General features: G+C 41.3%; 1 protein-coding gene across 2 annotated transcripts in view; it reads right to left on the minus strand.

Moving 5' to 3' along the window:
* The window catches only part of SMURF2 (SMAD specific E3 ubiquitin protein ligase 2), an 86,002-nt gene that overhangs the window by 11,940 nt on the left and 55,073 nt on the right, over positions 1 to 18,989 (minus strand). For both annotated transcript variants that reach the window (XM_060202568.1, XM_060202567.1), the window contains 5 exons: positions 17,082 to 17,284; positions 12,404 to 12,488; positions 9,119 to 9,277; positions 5,682 to 5,877; positions 2,562 to 2,665 (listed from right to left, as the gene is read on the minus strand). In XM_060202568.1, the coding sequence (XP_060058551.1) occupies positions 2,562 to 2,665; positions 5,682 to 5,877; positions 9,119 to 9,277; positions 12,404 to 12,488; positions 17,082 to 17,284 (747 nt within the window). The remainder of the gene's footprint in view (positions 1 to 2,561; positions 2,666 to 5,681; positions 5,878 to 9,118; positions 9,278 to 12,403; positions 12,489 to 17,081; positions 17,285 to 18,989) is intronic.

Below are 18,989 nucleotides of genomic sequence, written 5' to 3' on the forward strand. Positions count from 1 at the left end.
GGTTCTCCATATGAAGAAAGTATGTATTCTACCACTGAGCCACCTCCCAGCCCAAAAGTGACCTCCCTGCAGGGGGGGAGCCAGGGCCTCGAACTGGGATCCTTATGCCGGACCTTGTGCTTTGCGCTACCAGCGCTTAACCCGCTGTGCTACCACCTGAACCCCATTGTAGCATTTTTTTTTATTAAGTTTTTATTTATTTATTTTCCTTTTTGTTGCCCTTGTTGTTTAACATTGTTGTGGTTATTAATGTCGTTGTTGTTGGATAGGACAGAGAGAAATGGAGAGAGGAGGGGAAGACAGAGAGGAGGAGAGAAAGACAGACACCTGCACACCTGCTTCACCGCTTGTGACATTGTAGCATTTTTTAAAAATATAGCATTAATTGTAGATTTATGAGAAAACTCTACCATGCTCAAACAACATGTCAGAACTCTTACTATATTCAAGTCACTACTCACTCAAGTTTGGGCAATGGATGACATTCTAACATCAGGAAATATAAAAGCTTTGTCTTTTTCTTTCTTTTTTCAATTCTTTTGACCAGACCACTGCTCAGGTCGAGCTCAGAGTGGTGACAGGCTCTGAACCTGGAATCTCTCATGCCTCAGGCATGAGTTTGTTGCATAGACCATAAGACTATCTCCTCAGGCAAGAATGTAAAGGTATTATCAAAAGTGAACACCACTCATTAGATATTGTTACTTTTAATTACTAAATAAATGTAAGTAGCTGATAAAGTGAATGAGAGACTGGCTTTATTTCACAATGTCTACTGGTTTATGCTATCTTATCAACCCAACGTAGTTAGCACCTATTTACACTGACTTTGGACACTTTGTGCCTGGCATTGTTTCGTGAAGATTTGGATTATCCCTGATAACATAATGCAAAGGAGTCATGTAGTGAAGGACAGAGCTAGTGAAGGAGAGACCTGGCAATAGCTCACCTGGTAGAGTACATGTGCTTACTATGCTCAAGGGCCACGGCTCAGTAAGACCTAGCACTACAGAGGAGCCCCATGGGTGGTAGACGGGTACTGTGTGCCTTTCCTCTCTTTCTCCTCATCTTTCTTCTCCTCTAAAACACAGAGTAGAAAAGTTGCCCAAGGAAGGGGCTGGGTAGTGGTGCACCCAGTTAAGTGCACGCACACACACAAACGACCCAGGTTTAAGCACCATCTCCCCACCTGCAGTGGGGAGCTTCACAAGTAGTTAAGCATGTTTTCAGGTGTCTCTCATTCTCACTCCCTAACTCCCACTCCCCTCTAGGTTTCTATCTGTCCTATCGATCTAGTAAAAATAGGGGAAGAAAAAGAAAATATTAAAAAAAAAAAATGTCACTGGGAATGGTAGATTTGTAGTACAGGCACTGAGCCCCAGTGATAACCCAGGTAGCAGTGGGGAGAAAGAAAGGAAGGAAGGAAGGAAGGAAGGAAGGAAGGAAGGAAGGAAGGAAGGAAGGAAGGAAGGAAGAGGGGAGGGGCAGGGGCGGGGGCGGGGGCGGGGGCAGGAAAAAGGAAGGGAAGGGAAGGGAAGGGAAGGGAAGGGAAGGGAACGAGATGGGCAAGAGAGGCCACTCAGAGGTGGTATTATACATGAAGCTCAGGTGTAGCCTGAAAGCAAATATATGGAAGCAGAGAGCTGGAGGAATAATAGGGCTACAAGGCACATCAACAGTTATAAGCTCATGCTGGCTGCATCACAGTGTCAGAGAACCTCAATGGCTTATCTAACCTCTTGGGGAGTTTTCAAATAATATTCTGGTAGAGGGAGTCCGGCGGTAGCGCAGCAGGTTAAGCACAGGTGGTGCAAAGCACAAGGACTGGGTAGGTAATCCGGTTCGAGCCCCCAGCTCCCCACCTGCAGGGGAGTCACTTCACAGGCGGTGAAGCAGGTCTGCAGGTGTCTGTCTTTCTCTCCCCCTCTCTGTCTTCCCCTCCTCTCTCTGTCCTATCTAACAACAACATCAATAATAACTACAACAATAAAACAACAAAAGTAACAAAAGGATAGTGGGGGTTGTATTGTTAAATGGGAAACTGGGGAATGTTATGCATGTACAAACTATTGTATTTACTGTTGAATGTAAAACATTAATTCCCCAATAAATAAATTTTTTTAAAAAGTAACAAATGGGAATAAATAAATAAATAAATAAATATTTTAAAAAATTCTGACAGAGGACCTAGTGGGGGTTGTATTGTTATGTGGGAAACTGGGGAATGTTATACATGTACAAACTATTGTATTTACTGTTGAATATGAAACATTAACTCCCCAATAAAGAAATTAAAAAAAAAAAACTCCTGGCAGAAAAGCTATCCTCATGGGGCCAGGCACTGGCACACCTGGTTAAGCACACACAGTCTAGCGCACAAGACCCAGGCTCAAGCCCCCTCCTCACCCACAGGGCAAGCTCCAGGAGAGGTGAGGCAGTGCTGGAACACTCTCTCTCGTCCTCTCCTCTAGAAAACAGCCGTTAAACATGGTTACACCACCACTGTCATTTTAAATCTGTAAGTATAGGGATAGGTCATTTGCCGATATGCAAATCATTACCTGGCAACTCCTCCATAGTCCAGGCCTTCTTCTCCACGAAATTTTATCATTAATCGCTTCCAGAGATCTTTTGGTCTCATTTTCATGACCTGTCGGTAGGATTCCTAAAGAAAGAAAGTTTTAATATACTGTAATTACCACTCTAAGTCTTTCATTTAAACTCTCCCTCCCCAAGCAGTGACTTTAAAAATACCATGAATAGGGAGTCGGGCAGTAGTGCAGCGGGTTAAGAGCAGGTGGCGAGAAGCGCAACGACGGGTATAAGGATCCAAGTTCAAGCCCCCCCCCCCGGCTCCCCACCTGCAGGGGAGTCGCTTCACAAGCAGTGAAGCAGGTCTGCAGGTGTCTGTCTTTCTCTCCCCCTCTGTCTTCCCCTCCTCTCTCCATTTCTCTCTGTCCTATACAACAACGAACGACATCAACAACAACAATAATAACCACAACAAGGCTACAACAAGGGCAACAAAAGGGAATCAATAAAAAATATTTTTAAAAAATTACCATGAGGGAGTCGTGCTGTAGCGCAGCGGGTTAAGCACAGGTGGTGCAAAGCACAAGGACCGGCATAAGGATCCCGGTTCAAACCCCAGCTCCCCACCTGCAGGGGAGTCGCTTCACAGGCGGTGAGGCAGGTCTGCAGGTGTCTATCTTTCTCTCCTCCTCTCTGTCTTCCCCTCCTCTCTCCATTTCTCTCTGTCCTATCCAACAACGACAACAACAATAATAACTACAACAATAAAACAAGGGCAACAAAAGGGAATAAATAAATAAAATAAATATTTAAAAAAAAAAATTACCATGAATGACCTATCACCTGAGGAAGATGGGTCCTGAAATTAGTGCAGCCTGGAATGTTCCTGGCCGTGACCACAGAATGTGAGCTCAGACCTACAGGGATGCAGAGGTCACACAGGCTCCTATGCTGACTATGGGCCTCAGATCAAACTGACAGGGTTTACAGTTAACAGTATTTATAAACTTTTCCCTTTTTTGGGAGCTACTCTCTTCCCTGATCCAGCTTTCTAGTCCTTTTTCCAAATATGACACCATCTCCCCAGACAATAACTACCTTAGGCCACCTGCATATTAGCTGTCAGGCTCAGGGCCCCGTGGGATATATCTAGAATAGACCTACTAGCTTTCTCCATAACAGAGACCCCAAATCACCATGTGCACTATTCCAGCCTTTAGGTTCATGACTAGTCAACAATTTGTTCTGCTTTATATCCTAATTATTTTTCAGCCTCCAGGTTCCAGATGCTACCATGATGCCAGCCTGACTTGGCTGGGCAGACGACCCCATCATATGTCCTGGAGGCCCATTTCCCCAGAGCCCTGCCCCACTAGGAAAAGAGAGAGACAGGCTGGGAGTATGGATCCACCTGTCAACGCCCATGTTCAGCAGGGAAGCAATTACAGAAGCCAGACCTCCCACCTTCTGCATCCCACAATGACCCTTGGTCCATGCTCCCAGAGGGATAAAGAATAGGAAAGCTATCAGGGGAGGAGAGGGGAGACGGAGTTATGATGGTGGGAATTGTGTGGAGTTGTACCCCTCTTATCCTATGGTCTTGTCAATATTTCCATTTTATAAGTAAATTTAAAAATAAATACCATGAATGGACATGAAGATTATACCTCTGACATCTTAAAAAGTTGTAAAACACTATTAAATTATTAATAAAAAAATAAAAGTATAAACAGCTAGATAAACTCTCCATCCCATTCCACCTGTATGTTTTTCTAGGAAGACAAAATGTGTTCAGCCATCAAGTCAGTGGAGAAACTCCTGCTTTGCCATGCACATGGCCCAGGGCTGAGACAGCCTCCACTGTACCAGGGAAACCTTGGGTGCTGTGCTGTGTCCCTCTCTCAGAAAAAAGTTGGTTTGGAGAGGCAAAGCCCTAATTGCAAGAAGAAAATAAACAAAGAGAGGAAGGGAGGTAGGGAGAAAGCCAACAAGCGAGCAAGCAAGCAGCAGGGAAAGAAGGGGAAAAAGGATCAAAATAAAACGCGAAATCTTTAAATGCAATCTTCATTAAACTGACTTTACACAAATGGCACTGACTACATACAGTGTCACAACTTTCCTGAGAGAAAAAAGAATTCTGAAGCTGATGTCACAGTTACAAAATCCAAAGATAAAATAATACGTTAGCAAAGTTTGTTTTTTTTTTAATTTCTGAAGCTTGATTCTTATGCTTGCATGATTCCACCAATGGCCCCAGTGCCCACCCCCCTTTTTTTAATAGAGGGAAAACTATAGAGGAACAGAGGAAGAGAGAGAGAGAGAGAGACCGTTGCAGCACTGCTCCACTAAACTTTCCCTTCTGCAAGAAAGGAGTGGGGTCTCGAATCAGGCCCTTGCACATGGCGACTGCATGCACTGTCACCTAACCCCAGAAAGGAATGTTTTTAATAGATTAGTCTAATATTTACTTCAATAAAACTATTTTCCTCCATTTTTTATTTGACAGAACAGAAAGAAATTGAGAGAGGAAGGGAAGACAGACAGACACCTGCAGACCTGCCTCACCACTTGTGAACCATCCCTGCTGCAGGTGGGGAGCAGGGGCTCGAACCTGGGTCCTTGCACACAGTATTATAGTGCTTAACCAGAAGTGCCACCACCCACCACCCAATAAAATGATTCTTTCTTTAAGACACTTATTATTTGTTAAAAGAATTAGAAGGGATGGATATGTATTATCTAATAAAGTTCATCAATAAATAAATATTTTCGGGTAGAGGAGGTAGCATAATGGTTATGCAAACAGACTCTCATGCCTGAGGCTCCAAAGTTCCAGGTTCAATTTCCCACACCATCATAAGCTAGAGCTGAGCAATGCTCTGGTGTTTCTCTCTCTCTCTGAATCTCTCTCAAAAAATCAAAAAAGAAATAAATATTTTTTTTAAAAAGGAAACTAAGTCTTTAAAAAAAAATGTTTATCTTCTATATTAACTATCTCTGATTTTATCATTGCCTTTACTCCCCACAACTGAGTAAGAAATTAGTGAAATGCTCTCATGCCAAAAAAAAATATGAGTCTCAAAGAGCATTCTTACAGAACAGACTAAAATTTAATTGTCTCTATTTTACATTAAGGCTTGTAAGTTTACCTCAAAAATCTCTTCCCTGGAAACTTCAATGCGGCAATGGCCAGCCTGAGGTTGTTGTTGAGAAAGTTCTTGGCGCAGAATCTTTAGTTTCTGAACCAGGTCTCGCTTGTATCGTGGAGCTGTCAAGCACTCTGTGTCGTCAGGACACAGCGATGCCACTTGCTGCTGCTGCTGATCTTTCAACTGGTTCTGCCGACTAGAAGTTGACAGAGATATATTCAAGTATTTTAAATAAAACAGAGAGCAATTATACATTTAAAATAGCATCATACAGGGGGCCGGGCGGTAGCACAGTGGGTCAAGCACACATGGTACAAAGCGCAAGGACCTGCAGGGGGGTCACTTTGCAAGCAGTGAAGCAGGTCTGCAGGTGTCTGTCTTTCTCTCCCCCTCTGTCTTTCCCTCCTCTCTCCGTTTCTCTCTGTCCCATCCAACAACAACAACAGCTATAAAAACAATAACAATAACCACAACAAGGACAACAAAATAGGAAAAATGGCCTCCAGGAGCAGGGGATTTGTAGAGCAGGCACTGAGCCCCAGCAATAACCCTGGAGGCAAAAATAAAATAATAGCATCATACAATAAAACAAATCTAACCATACTAGTTTCAGGTCTTACCATTTTATATCTGAAAACACACACACACACACACACACACACACACACACACACACACACACACGTTGAAGTGCTAGACAGCAAACTCAGGAGTCATCATCTCCTTCTCCAGGCTAATGTTTAAGCTGTTGCTGGGAGGGCGAGCTATAGACAGACAGGCAGAGCACAAAGCAGCTGACCATCCATACAGCTCTTGTTTTTCTCTGTCAGTCTAATGTGGTGCCAGGATTAAACCTAGGGTCTCACACATGCAAGGCAAGCTTTCTACTTCTGATTCAATTCCCCAGTCACAGGCCTGATTAATTTTCTACCTGACACTTGGAACAGTGAGAAACTAGCTCCAAAGTTTATCGGAATCCATACAGATTTATGGAATTGGATGGTAGTGCCTTATCCATAAACCTTTACACAGCTGCTGATCATAAACATCTCAAGTACCATTTCCATTTTCTCATGCATAGCTCACCCTTACCACTTTAAAATTAAGGCTTGCGTGAATGTTAATAACTAGAGTCTATGTGTCTGGAAGAGACAATCTGAACTGGCAATTTGGCAGAAACTCCATGTTCCTATACATACTACTGTTAAGACGACAAGAACGTGGCAAGTCACATGTAAGTTACTAGCACAGAAAACGAGCATAGTGACTCCTCCATAAGTAGTGGTGTTAAATATGTTCATACTGCTGTGCCAAGCTGCTTTCTAATAATACAAAGTATTTCACAAATACACGAAAATCACTTCTCAAGCACAACAGAAATCTAATCACTCACAAAGGTTGATTGATTGATTGATTGATTTGAAAGAGAGAACCAGAATATCACTCTGGAACATAGAATGCCAGGGATCAAACTTGAGAGTCAAATACTTTATCTACTTTCAACGCTTTAACCATTTCCCAGTCTGCAATAAATAAAACTTACAGGAGAAAACAAAAAAAAAATTTTTTTTTTTTAATACCAGAGCACTGCTCAACTCTGGCGTATGGTGGTGCTGAGAGACTGAACCTGGGACTTCAGTCTCAGGTATAAGAGTCTCTTTGCATAACCATTATGCTATCTACCCTGCCCCCCCCCAAATTTTTTTTAAATATTTATTTCTGAGAGAGGAGAGCAACCCAGAGCATCACTCTCACACATTCAATGCCAGAGATCAAATTCAGGATTTCACTGAGAGTCCCGTGCTTAATCCACTGCACCACATCCTGAGTTACAGCCCTTTTCCACATTTTTTTTAAGTTTTCAGTAACAACAATAGTAACTACAACAATAAAATAACGAGGGCAATGAAAGGGAATAAATAAATATGAAAAAAAAAAAACAAGGATATTTTTTAAAGTCACCCAGAATGACAGCATCTCTTTTCTGAGAATCTTGATGTACATATGTACACACATGACAACAAACTGGTAAGTGAGATCGGCTCATTGTTCAGAGAATTTACAATGCATTACGTAAGGTCCAAAGAACCTTTTCTCCCAATTCTTACCACGAGACCCAAGTTGTTATAAGAACTACAGATACCCAAAGTTTTTTGCTGGAATTGTTAAGACTCTTTTGTTCTTTACTTGATTATAAAATTCTCTTTCCTCTCACTTCTTTCTCCCCTTCCTCAGAAAGTAAGGCAAATGTCAAGTAATGAAGCTAGAAAAAAAAACCAGGAAAGTGAGGAGACAGGAGGGAAGGGATTGTTGGGCTTGCCAGTGATACTTGGATTCTCTCTTTTTCAAAAAAAAAAAAAAAAAAAAAATTAATAGAAAGAATGAGAGTGAATGGTCCAGGAAGTGGTGCAGTGGATAAAGCACTGGATTCTCAACCATGGGGTCCCAAGTTTGATCCCCGGCAGCACATGTACCAGAGTGATGTCTGGTTCTTTCTCTCCTCCTATCTCTCTCAGGAATAAATAAATTCTTTAAAAAGAAAAAAGAAAAAGTGAGAATGAGAGGTAAGGCTGTAAAATATACAAACAATCCTTAGCAAAGTGGTTATAGCAGCAGCCTGAAGCCAGAAAGTCTGGTCTGAATACAGACTTGTCTACTTACTACCTGTGACCTACTGAAGGTCATATAACATCTATGCTTCAGCTTTCCTGTTTGTAAAAATGACAAAAAATACCTCATAAGTGATCCTTAGAATAAAATTACTAATATATAAAGAATAAGCACATAAAACAACAGCAGGCATCTAGAAGTCCCACAGAAGTGTTAGCTATTAAGATAGATGTTATGTGGCAACGGGAACACAGTCAGCCTGGTCAGCTCTACTTCTGTAAACTGTGGCTTCTGCACTGCCCACACAATTAAGCGCTTGTGATAAATACCATTTGCCTACCATTTTTGAAAAAGTTCCTACTTAAGTACAGAGGGATTAAAAAAACTCATAACAAAGTAAAAGTTGCCACCATCCATATAAAACTTTGTTCGCCAAAATTAACTTAAAAATGAGAGAATAGATGTTCTATCATTTATTTCAAAAACCACTGATCAATCTTCACTTGTTCAAACTTGCAAACTTTTTTTAAAAAAAGAATTAGTTACTTCATTAAAAAAGCCCTAACACAGCTCTAGCATATGCAGTCTCAAGGATCAAACCCAGGGCTTCAGCTGTACAAGTCCGGTACTCTATCTGCTGAGTCATTTAACCCCTGGCAGCTAGACTCACATTTAAAAACTATATATATTTTATGAAACAGAATATCACTCTGGCATATGCAATGCCAGTAACTGAGCCTTAAGGAAGCAAGCCCAAAATTCTTCTACCACTGTGAAACCTCCCTGGCCACCAGATTCTATTTCAATATACACTGTTAAAAACTTACTTTAAAACTAAATGCAAGTTAGCAGAGAGTCGAGGATCTGTAAACTGTGTTGTTCTGTTGTTATGGTCAACGAAATAAACTCTGCCTGTTGCCGTATTTCGGATCTCCCACCCAGGAGGCAATGGCCCAAGCTCTTCACAATTGATGTTGCTAAGATCCCTACAAAAACAAATGTAAAATTAAAACACGTCACTGCTGGTTCTGCTGAGCCAAGGAAGTGTAAATGGCACAACCGTTTCATGAAGTCTGAGAAAATGTACCATCATAGAAATCTGCGATGTTCAGATGAATCTCTAATTCTCAATAGTTTAATAAGCTCACAAAGTCAAAACCCAATCCATCAACGGCTCAGAAATTCATCACACAGCCTACATGTTAGCAAGCTCACTCCTGGGCATTAGGTAATACATATTTTAAATTAGCATAAAAGCAATCACAACATTTACCAATATAAACTGTACTTTAGCACTGCCATGACAGATATTGTTTTACAAAGGAATCAGATATTCTCTAAAACTTCTCATCAACCATTTTCCTCACCATGAAATCTGTGTAAATAAGTATACATTCCATGATTAATTTTAAATATGCCAAGAAAGCATATTTAAAAAATATGGAAAATTGGAAATGTTACTGAGATTATGATTATGAAAATAATTACACTATATTACATATTTTAAACAGTAACTGCTATTCTGAATTTTGAAATCTATAAAGCCAGTGTGTGAGGAACATCTTACAATGCTTTAAGACTTAATGCTACAAAAAAAAAAAAAAAAAGGAAAGAGCAGAAATTTTAATGGACAAAAGATCTACATTATATTACTGCATTACTATTTTATATGTAGACAAAGATTTATAGGACCTTAACAACAAAATTAAAGCTGCAGGACTAACATAAACTACAACAAATAATTATAATGGCAACATCATGTTTTAAAAGTTAGACAAGTAGGAGGCTGTTTGGCCATGCACCCATGCGCAAGGACCTGGGTGCAGAGGGAGTCAGAGAGACACTGAGAGGTAAGGAGAGAAAAGGAAGGAGATACCTGCAGCAGTGTTTCATCGCTTGTGACGGTTCTGCTGTAGGTGGGAACCGGGGACTTGAACCCAGGTCCTTGCACATTCTAATACATGCACTCAACCTGAAGGATGTGTCACTGCCTAGCTCCTTTAGCATAATAGTCCACCCCCTTCATCCCCTTTTCTTGCCACCCGGTTGGTGGTGGCAGGGATTGAACCTGGGGCTTGGGAGCCTCAGGCATTACGCTATCTCCTCCACCCAATAGCTGAATTAGAATAGAATCTAATACTATTTGCAATGCTGAAAATTCCTCCATACAAAGAGCTTATTGTAGGGTCAGGGTGTGGTGTACCCCGCCCGCCCGCAGAGTATACACTGTGTGTGTGTGAACTGCACCTGGCTCCCCTCTGCAGGGGAGAAAGCTTCCTAGGAGGTGGAGCAGTGTTTCCATGTGTATTTGCTCCGAGTGTCTCACTCTCTATCAAATAGAAGGGGGGGCACGGGAAGGCTGCTATGAGCAGTGGAGTCACAGTGTACGTATTGAGCCCCAGCAAAAATTCTGGTAGCAAGAGAGGATAGAATATTATAATACACAGGGGCTGTGGTGGCACACTTGGTTAAGCATACGTGTTACAGTACACAAGGACCAGAGTTCAAGCCCCCAGTCCCCACCTGCGAGGGGAAAGCTTCACAAGTGGTGAAGCACGGCTGCAGGTGTCTCTCAGTCTCTCTACCTCCCTTTGCCTCTCAATTTCTGGCTGACTCTTTCCAGTAAATAGATAAATATAATTTTAAAAAAGAATATTATAATACAGACAGATAAGTATAACCATATTATAATAATTATAATTACCTGATATTCATATCTATTATCTGATATTAACATATATCATAAATCAGTGACTAAACTGATTTGTATATCATTCCATCTTCATGAAACTAAAAGAGCTAACATTTTGGTCAGCAAATAAATCCAGCAATGCCTGCATTTCAAATGTACAAGTTTGAGCATTTAAAAGAAACTAAATTAATTTGTTTTCTACATTAAAATTAAATTCATTATGGAATATACATAAAAGGATATCAAATTTTTTTCTAAGGTTAAAATAGGTGGAAGAATATATAAGGCCTAACTAAAAAGTAAAGTATCTGAGAGTCAGGCAGTAGCACAGCGGGTTCAGCACAGGTGGCGCAAAGCACAAGGACCTGCGTAAGGATCCCGGTTCGAGCCCCGGCTCCCCACCTGCAGGGGGGGTCCCTTTACAGACAGTGAAGCAGGTCTGCAGGTGTCTGTCTTTCTCTCTCCCTCTCTGTCTTCCCCTCCTCTCTCCATTTCTCTCTGCCCTATCCAACAACGGCATGAATAACAACAACAACAACAAAAAGACAACAAGGGCAACAAAAAGGGGATATTTTTAAAAAAGTAAAGTGTCAATTCACAGGTAGGGGACACAGCATATGGTTATGCAAAATACTTTCTTTTTCTTTTAAATTTAAGCAAATAAGTTTATTGGGGGAAATAATGATCTGCAAAACAATTATCCCATGAGTATAGTTTTTAATGTATTAGAGAAGTAATGATTTACCAGTCAACTGTCACGTGGGTAAAACGTCTCATTTTCCCATGACAGACATCTGAACACCACTCCCACCAGTTCGGGGCCTTCCTCCCTCCACCATCATGCACTGGGTCACCAATGCCCACTGACCCACACCTCCATGTCCTTGGCTTAGCTACAGCAGATGATGTCTAGTTCAAGGTTCACCCTGTGTTCTGTGTTTCCTTCCTTTATGCAAAATACTTTCATGCCTGAGGTTCTGGTTCGATTCCTGCTCCATCAAAAGCCAAAGTTGAGCACCCTCTAGTGACATAGCTCCAAGCAACAGCTAAGTATCAATTCACTAGCCTTGATACTAAGTGTCAATTCACTAGCCTTGATACTAAGTGTCAATTCACTAGCCTTGATAAAAAAGGTTATGTATGCTGTTGAAAAGTCTTTTTCCCCAGGTTAATTTTGAAACTCTTAACAGAAAGTGGCAAGAAAGACTGGGGGCTGGCTGGAAGGGGGGGGGTATGAAACTGGGGTAGGATTGCAGAGAAATAGGTATGACTTTCTACTAAATGGCAAACAAAAAGGACGATCACAGAGAGCCACATTTTTATATATAAACTGTTCTAAGAGACTAAAAACTAAATCATCAAAAGCCTAGTCAAATGGATCTTATTCAACCCTAAAGGGGTACGTAGAGCGTGTCCTTACCTAGGCACCCTTGGGTCATGCCACGTGCTCACACCAGTCTGAGTATGCAAGAAATACACTTGACCTTGCTGTGTTGTCCTCTGTTCTGTAAAATTAGGAAATACTAATAAAAAAAATTCAGAAATGTTCAAATAAAAGACAACAGATATTAACTATCCCTTATATTAATAAGGATATTCTCCAATTGCCAATCTATCTTATTACCAGACCACTGCTTTACAAATCATTTGTCCTAAACTCGGAATACATTCTAACCTGGAAACAATCTTATATATGGTGATATTGGTCATGGTTTAGCTTTCTGTTAAAAATTAACTTTTTTTAATTATCTTTATTTATTTATTGGATACAGACAGTCAGAAATTGAGAGGAAGGGGGAGACAGAGGGAAAGAGACAGAGAGACACCTGCAGCCCTGCTTCACCACTCGCAAAGCTTTCCCCCTGCAGGTGGGGGCTCAAACCCAGGTCCTTGAGCACTGTAACAAGCACCACCACTTGGCCCCCGCTGTTTTTATAATGTGACATAAATACTAAAGATGTTGCAAAAGAACACAAGAATGTCACGATATCAATAGTTGCACAAAACAGCACAATAATCTCGTGTCGTATTCATCTTTAATGTAACAGTGAAGTTTGGGAGGATTCTGAGGGGAATTGCAGACACTTTCAGGGTTTTCATAATGGCAATGTTCTCTCTCCTTTTAATATTTATTCATTTACAGAGACAGAGGAGGGTGAAGGAGAATACAAGAGGTCACAGCACTGAAGTTTCCTTCAGTGCAGTGGAGGCAAGCTTCAGCTGGGTCCCACACTTGGAGAAGCAGCACAGCCTAAGTGAGCTGTTTTGCCGGCTCTGCAAGCAATGTTTTATTTATTATGTCCAAAGTTAGGTTTTCCTCTTTTCTCTACAGAGGTAAATTCTCAAAACTGCAACTGGACTACAAAGTAAAAAAGTTTAAACATATCAGAGAGACTGCACTGTTAAAAAAGGAAAAGATGGAAAAATAACCAGCTGAGAAAGCATATACATATGCTGTGTAACAGAGAACAAAGTCAGAAGTGAAATTGATTTAGAATCCTAGGGAAGAGCACAAGTAAGCCAGGACAAGGAGAAGGAATGATTTTTTAAAATATACCACCTTTTAAAATTTAGTTTGGGGGGTCGGGCAGTAGCGCAGTGGGTTAAGCATAAGTGGCGCAAAGCACAAGGACCAGCGTAAGGATCCCGGTTCGAGCCCCCGGCTCCCCACCTGCAGAGGAGTCGCTTCACAGGCGGTGAAGCAGGTCTGCAGGTGTCTGTCTTTCTCTCCCCGCCATCTTCCCCTCCTCTCTCCATTTCTCTCTGTCCTATCCAACAATGACAACATCAATAACAACAATAACTACAACAACAATAAAAAGACAAGGGCAACAAAAGGGAAAATAAATAAATTAAATTTAAATTAATTAATTAATTAAAATTAAATTTAGTTTGAGGGGTTGGGCAGTAGTGCAGCAGGTTAAACACAGGTGGCACAAAGCACAAGGACTGGCATAAGGATCCCGGTTCGAGCCCCTGGCTCCCCACCTGCAGGAGAGTCGCTTCACAGGTGGTGAATCGGGTCTGCAGGTGTCTTTCTCTCCCCCTGTCTTCCCCTCCTCTCTCCATTTCTCTCCGTCCTATCCAACAACGAACGACATCAACAACAACAATAATAACTACAACAAGGGCAATAAAAGGGGGGAAAAATGGCCTCCAGGAGCAGTGGATTCATGGTGCAGGCATCAAGCCCCAACAATAACCCTGGAGGCAAATAAATAAATAAATAAATAATACATACATTTAGTTTGGTAGAGACAGAGAAGTTGAGAGGAATAGGGGAGCAACAGAGTAGGAGAAAGATACCTGCCGCACTCTTCCATTGTTCATGAAGCTTCCCTGCAGCCAGTGGTGGCTGGGGGCTTGAGCCCAGCCACCACCCAGCACCTTCAAAAATATCTTACACTGATTACAGGTGATAGTTGTATTGATTTCAGCCTTGGTATCTACTTTATTACTGTGTTTCATTATGCAAATTTTATCTAACATATATATTATAAAAGTGTAACTACCCCCACTCCAAACAGCTTGCTTTATAATCTCAACAAAAGACAAATGGCAGCAGATACTTTATTCTAAGGACTGAACATTAAATAGCAACAGCTAAAATTTACTAAGTGCTTTCTATCAATATGATAGATACTGCATCAGGCCTCCACAAAAATCATTATATTTCTTGTAACAATTTTACACTGTGGATACTACACTTTCCTTGTTTTCTATAAGACAGAATTTAAGTTCAGAGAGGCTAAAGAATGTGCTCAATGGTGCAGAGTTAATAAGAAGCAAAGCCAGGATATCAACCTGGGTTGATCTGTCTCCCTAACACTCTGATCACTGTGAAGTAAGTTTAGCCAGTGTGGCACAGCGAACAAACTGGTTTTGTTTAAGAGAGCTAATTTTTTTCTCTCCAACTTCAAAACACTTTATTGAGGAAATGTTGGTTTACAGGATTTTTGTTGTCCTCAAAGTACATTAATACATTTCCCCAAGGCAAAAAATGCTCTTTATAAAGAGATACATTTGCAGAACAATTCAAAACATAAAATACCAGTGCGACAAGGCAGCTCCCTATGTTGGTCATCAGTGTCACCATCAGCCCAGACTAGTTTATTTACAGGTTGCCAAATATCAAGGACATGTTCATCTGGATGGGGGAGATAGCACATGGGTTCTCAGAGGCTAATCCTCAGAAGTCCCAGGTTAAATCCCCTAAACCACCATAAGCCACAGTAGAGCAGTGTTTTGGTTTAAAAAGAAAAGGAGGGGGGAGAGCCTGGGGAAACACCATAGTGGTTCTGCAAACGACCTTCGTGCCTGAGGCTCTGATGTCCCAGGTCCAAGCCCTACAGCACCGAAACAAGAGTTGAGCAGTGCTATGATCTTTCTCTCTGCATCTCGCACATTAAAAAGTAAATAAAAATATTTTTTAAAAGTAGACAACAATCTTTAAAAAACTTATTACCTTGGGGGTTGGGAGGTAGCACAGCGGGTTAAGTGCATGCACGTGGTGCAAAGAGCAAGGACGGGGTAAGGATGCCAGTTCAAGGCCCCGGCTCCCCACCGGCAGGGGAGTCACTTCACAGGTGGTGAAGCAGGTCTGCAGGTGTCTTTCTCTCCCCCGCTCTGTCTTCCTCTCCCCCTCTCTGTCTTCCCCTCCTCTCTCCATTTCTCTCTGTCCTGTCCAACAACAATGACATCAATAATAACTACAACAATAAAACAACAAGGGCAACAAAAAGGGAATAAATAAATAAATGTTTTTTAAAAAAATGAGTGGGAGTCGGACAGTAGCGCAAAGGGTTAAGTGCACGTGGCGCAAAGCGCAAGGCCCGGCATAAGGATCCCGGTTCGAGCCCCGGGCCAACAATGGCGATTATCAGTAGTAACAATAATAATAACTACAACAATAAAACAACAAGGGCGACAAAGGGAATAAATAAAAAAAATAATAATAAATGAGTGGGAGTACAGCAGTAGCGTAGTGGGTTAAGCGCACATGGATTGAAGCTCAAGGACTTCAGCAGAAGGATCATGGTTGGAGCCCCCAGCTGCCCTCCTGCAGGGGAGTCGCTTCACAAGCGGTGAAGCAGGTCTGCAGGTGTCTATCTTTCTCTCCCGTTCTTTGTCTTCCCCTCCTCTCTCCATTTCTCTCTGTCCTATCCAACAACAATGACAGCAACAATAACAATACCAATAAACAACAAGGACAACAAACAGGGAAAAATGGCCTCCAGGAGCAGTGGATTTGCAGTCACCAAGCCCCAGAAATAACCCTGGAGGCAAAAATAGATAGATAGATAGATAGATAGACAGACAGACAGAGAGACAGACAGACAGACAGACAGATGTGTTCTGGGAGGTGGCACAGTGGATAAAGCATTGGATTCTCAACCATGAGGTTCAATCCGTGGCAGTACATGTACCAGAGTGATGGTTTTTTTCCTCTTTCTCCATCTATTTTTCTCATGAATAAATAAATTCTTAAAAAAAGTAAAGAGTCCCCCCCAAAAAAAAAGGTTAGTATCTAACAAGCAAGGAAGGTTCAAGCCATACTATCTTCAGCACCGTTCATAACTCATGATCAATCTAGAAGATTCATGTCATCTGTCATATGAAATTCTATATTTCTAAAAATTATGATTATAATAATGTCAAACAATGAGTTGCAATATCCCAATTACTCAGATATCTCAAAATTCATCAATATGCAAATATCAGAAATATGCCTTTGAAAATGAAATATTTCTAGATATGCACACTTAAGAGATCACACTGCAGGCCTGACTTCAGATCAACACTGTCTATACTGCCATTTTACAGCACACATCTACAGATTAGTTTCAGTCTGGTTATGACCCACATGATAGTTTTATAATAAGGAAAAGTATTCATTTCATTATAAAAGAGTAATAGGCTAAGGTCAAACTATTGGTTAGATAGTCTTCTACCATTTAAAAAAATTTTCAAAATTAAGAGGTTTTACATTTACTGTTATCTTCACAAAGAATGCCTAAATTTGGATTATTAGCTTCTTTCAAAGCTGATTTTCTAGTCTTTCCTAGCAAGCAAAATCAGGAAGCCACTAGTAGTCATACCATAGCCTTCTGGTAGATCTGGAGGAGTATGCAAGTGTGTCCTGCTCATGTAATTTCTATGTCGTTGTGACCTGACTCTCCTCTCTGCCAGTCTGGGATCTGAAGACTGTCCACATGTTGCACCATTGGGTCCACTAATTGGAGTGTTCTCATCAACAAAGCAGCTAAGAGGCCTGCTGGGACTAGAATATTCAGATGCCGGTCTATTAAAAAGCAACAAGGAAAAAGTGTTACTCAATTCAAATATCCAAAAGTAGACTGCTCTAGACAATGTATATACTACAATAATAACTACTTATAAGAGAATGCAATGATTAATGCAAACGCAATGACTTCAGGAACTCTTAAAAGCAAGCCTAAACCCTCAAAGAACCAGACACTTAGTCGATAAGCAGGCTGTCAAATAAGCATTTTTTTTAGAATGTAGAATTTTTTAATTTTTATTTTATTTATTTTCCCTTTTGTTGCCCTTGGATAGGACAGAAAGAAATGGAGAGAGGATGGGAAGACAGAGAGGGGGAGAGAAAGATAGACATGTGCAGACCTGCTTTACCGCCTGTGAAACGACTCCCCTGCAGATGGGGAGCCGAGGGCTCGAACCAGTAGAGCCGCGTGGGCTTAACCTGCTGCGCTACCACCTGACACCCCCAAATAAGCTTTTAAAAAAAATTTTCCCTTTTGTTGCCCTTGTTGTTGTTTCTTTGTTGTTATTGATGCTGTCATTGTTAGGACAGAGAGAAAATGGAGAGAGGAGGGGAAGACAGAGAGGGGGAGAGAAAGACAGACACCTGCAGACCTGCTTCACCGCCTGTGAAGCGACACCCCTGCAGGTGGGGAGCCGGGGGCTCAAACCGGGATCCTTATGCCGGTCCTTGCGCTTGCCATGTGCACTTAACCCGCTGTGCTACCTACCTCCCAACTCCCTTACTGTAGTTTCAATATTTGGGTTCAAGTCCCCTGGCTTCCCACCTGCAGGGGGGGTCGCTTCACAAGTGGTGAAGCAGGTATGCAGGTGTGTGCCTTTCTCTTCCCCTCCTCTCTCGATTTCTCTGTCTTATCCAACAATGACATCAATAAAAACAGTAATAATAACCACAAGAATGATAATAAAAAAAGGGCAACAAAAGGGGAAAAAAAATGGCCTCCAGGAGCAGTGGATTCATGGTGTAGGCACCGAGCCCTAGTAATAACCCTGGAGGCAAATAAATAAATAATAAAAATTAATAAAAATTAAATATTAATTTTAAAAAAGCAAAGCAGAATATATTGAGTAAAGGCAATAAATTAACTTTTGCTCTTATTCAAACAGCCACTTAATCTACTAACTTTCAGTCACTTAATATGTAGTTCCTTGCAATTTCCAAGTACTAGCTTGAACATCTTTGCCGCGTCTTTACACAAACTCCACAGTAAAATGCCTTTTTCCTTTGTTCATTCTCACATGCCAGATATTGAGCACAGTACCTCACATTTAATCACTCAGTGAATTAAATAAAATTTAATTTAATGATGGGTGTTACCATGATCCTGCATACTTCTCATTACCGCCCCCACCCCCATCTTTTTTACCAGAGCACTGCTCAACTCTGCTTTGTGGTGGTGGGAGGGGTTGAACCTCATTATCTTCTCTTTACTCAGCTAAATTCTGTAATTTGAGAAAAATCCTCTTTTTTTTTAAATATTTATTTATTCCCTTTTGTTTCCCTTGTTTTATTGTTGTGGTTATTGTTGTTGTTGTTGTTATTGATGTTGTCGTTGTTGGACAGGACAGAGAGAAACAGAGAGAGGAGGGGAAGACAGAGAGGGGGAGAGAAAGACAGACACCTGCAGACCTGCTTCACTGCCCATGAAGTGACTCCCCAGCAGGTGGGGAGCCAGGGGCTCGAACCGGGATGCTTATGCCGGTCC

The sequence above is a fragment of the Erinaceus europaeus genome, chromosome 12, assembly GCF_950295315.1.
Source record: "Erinaceus europaeus chromosome 12, mEriEur2.1, whole genome shotgun sequence".
NCBI classification, from domain to species: Eukaryota; Metazoa; Chordata; class Mammalia; order Eulipotyphla; family Erinaceidae; genus Erinaceus; species Erinaceus europaeus.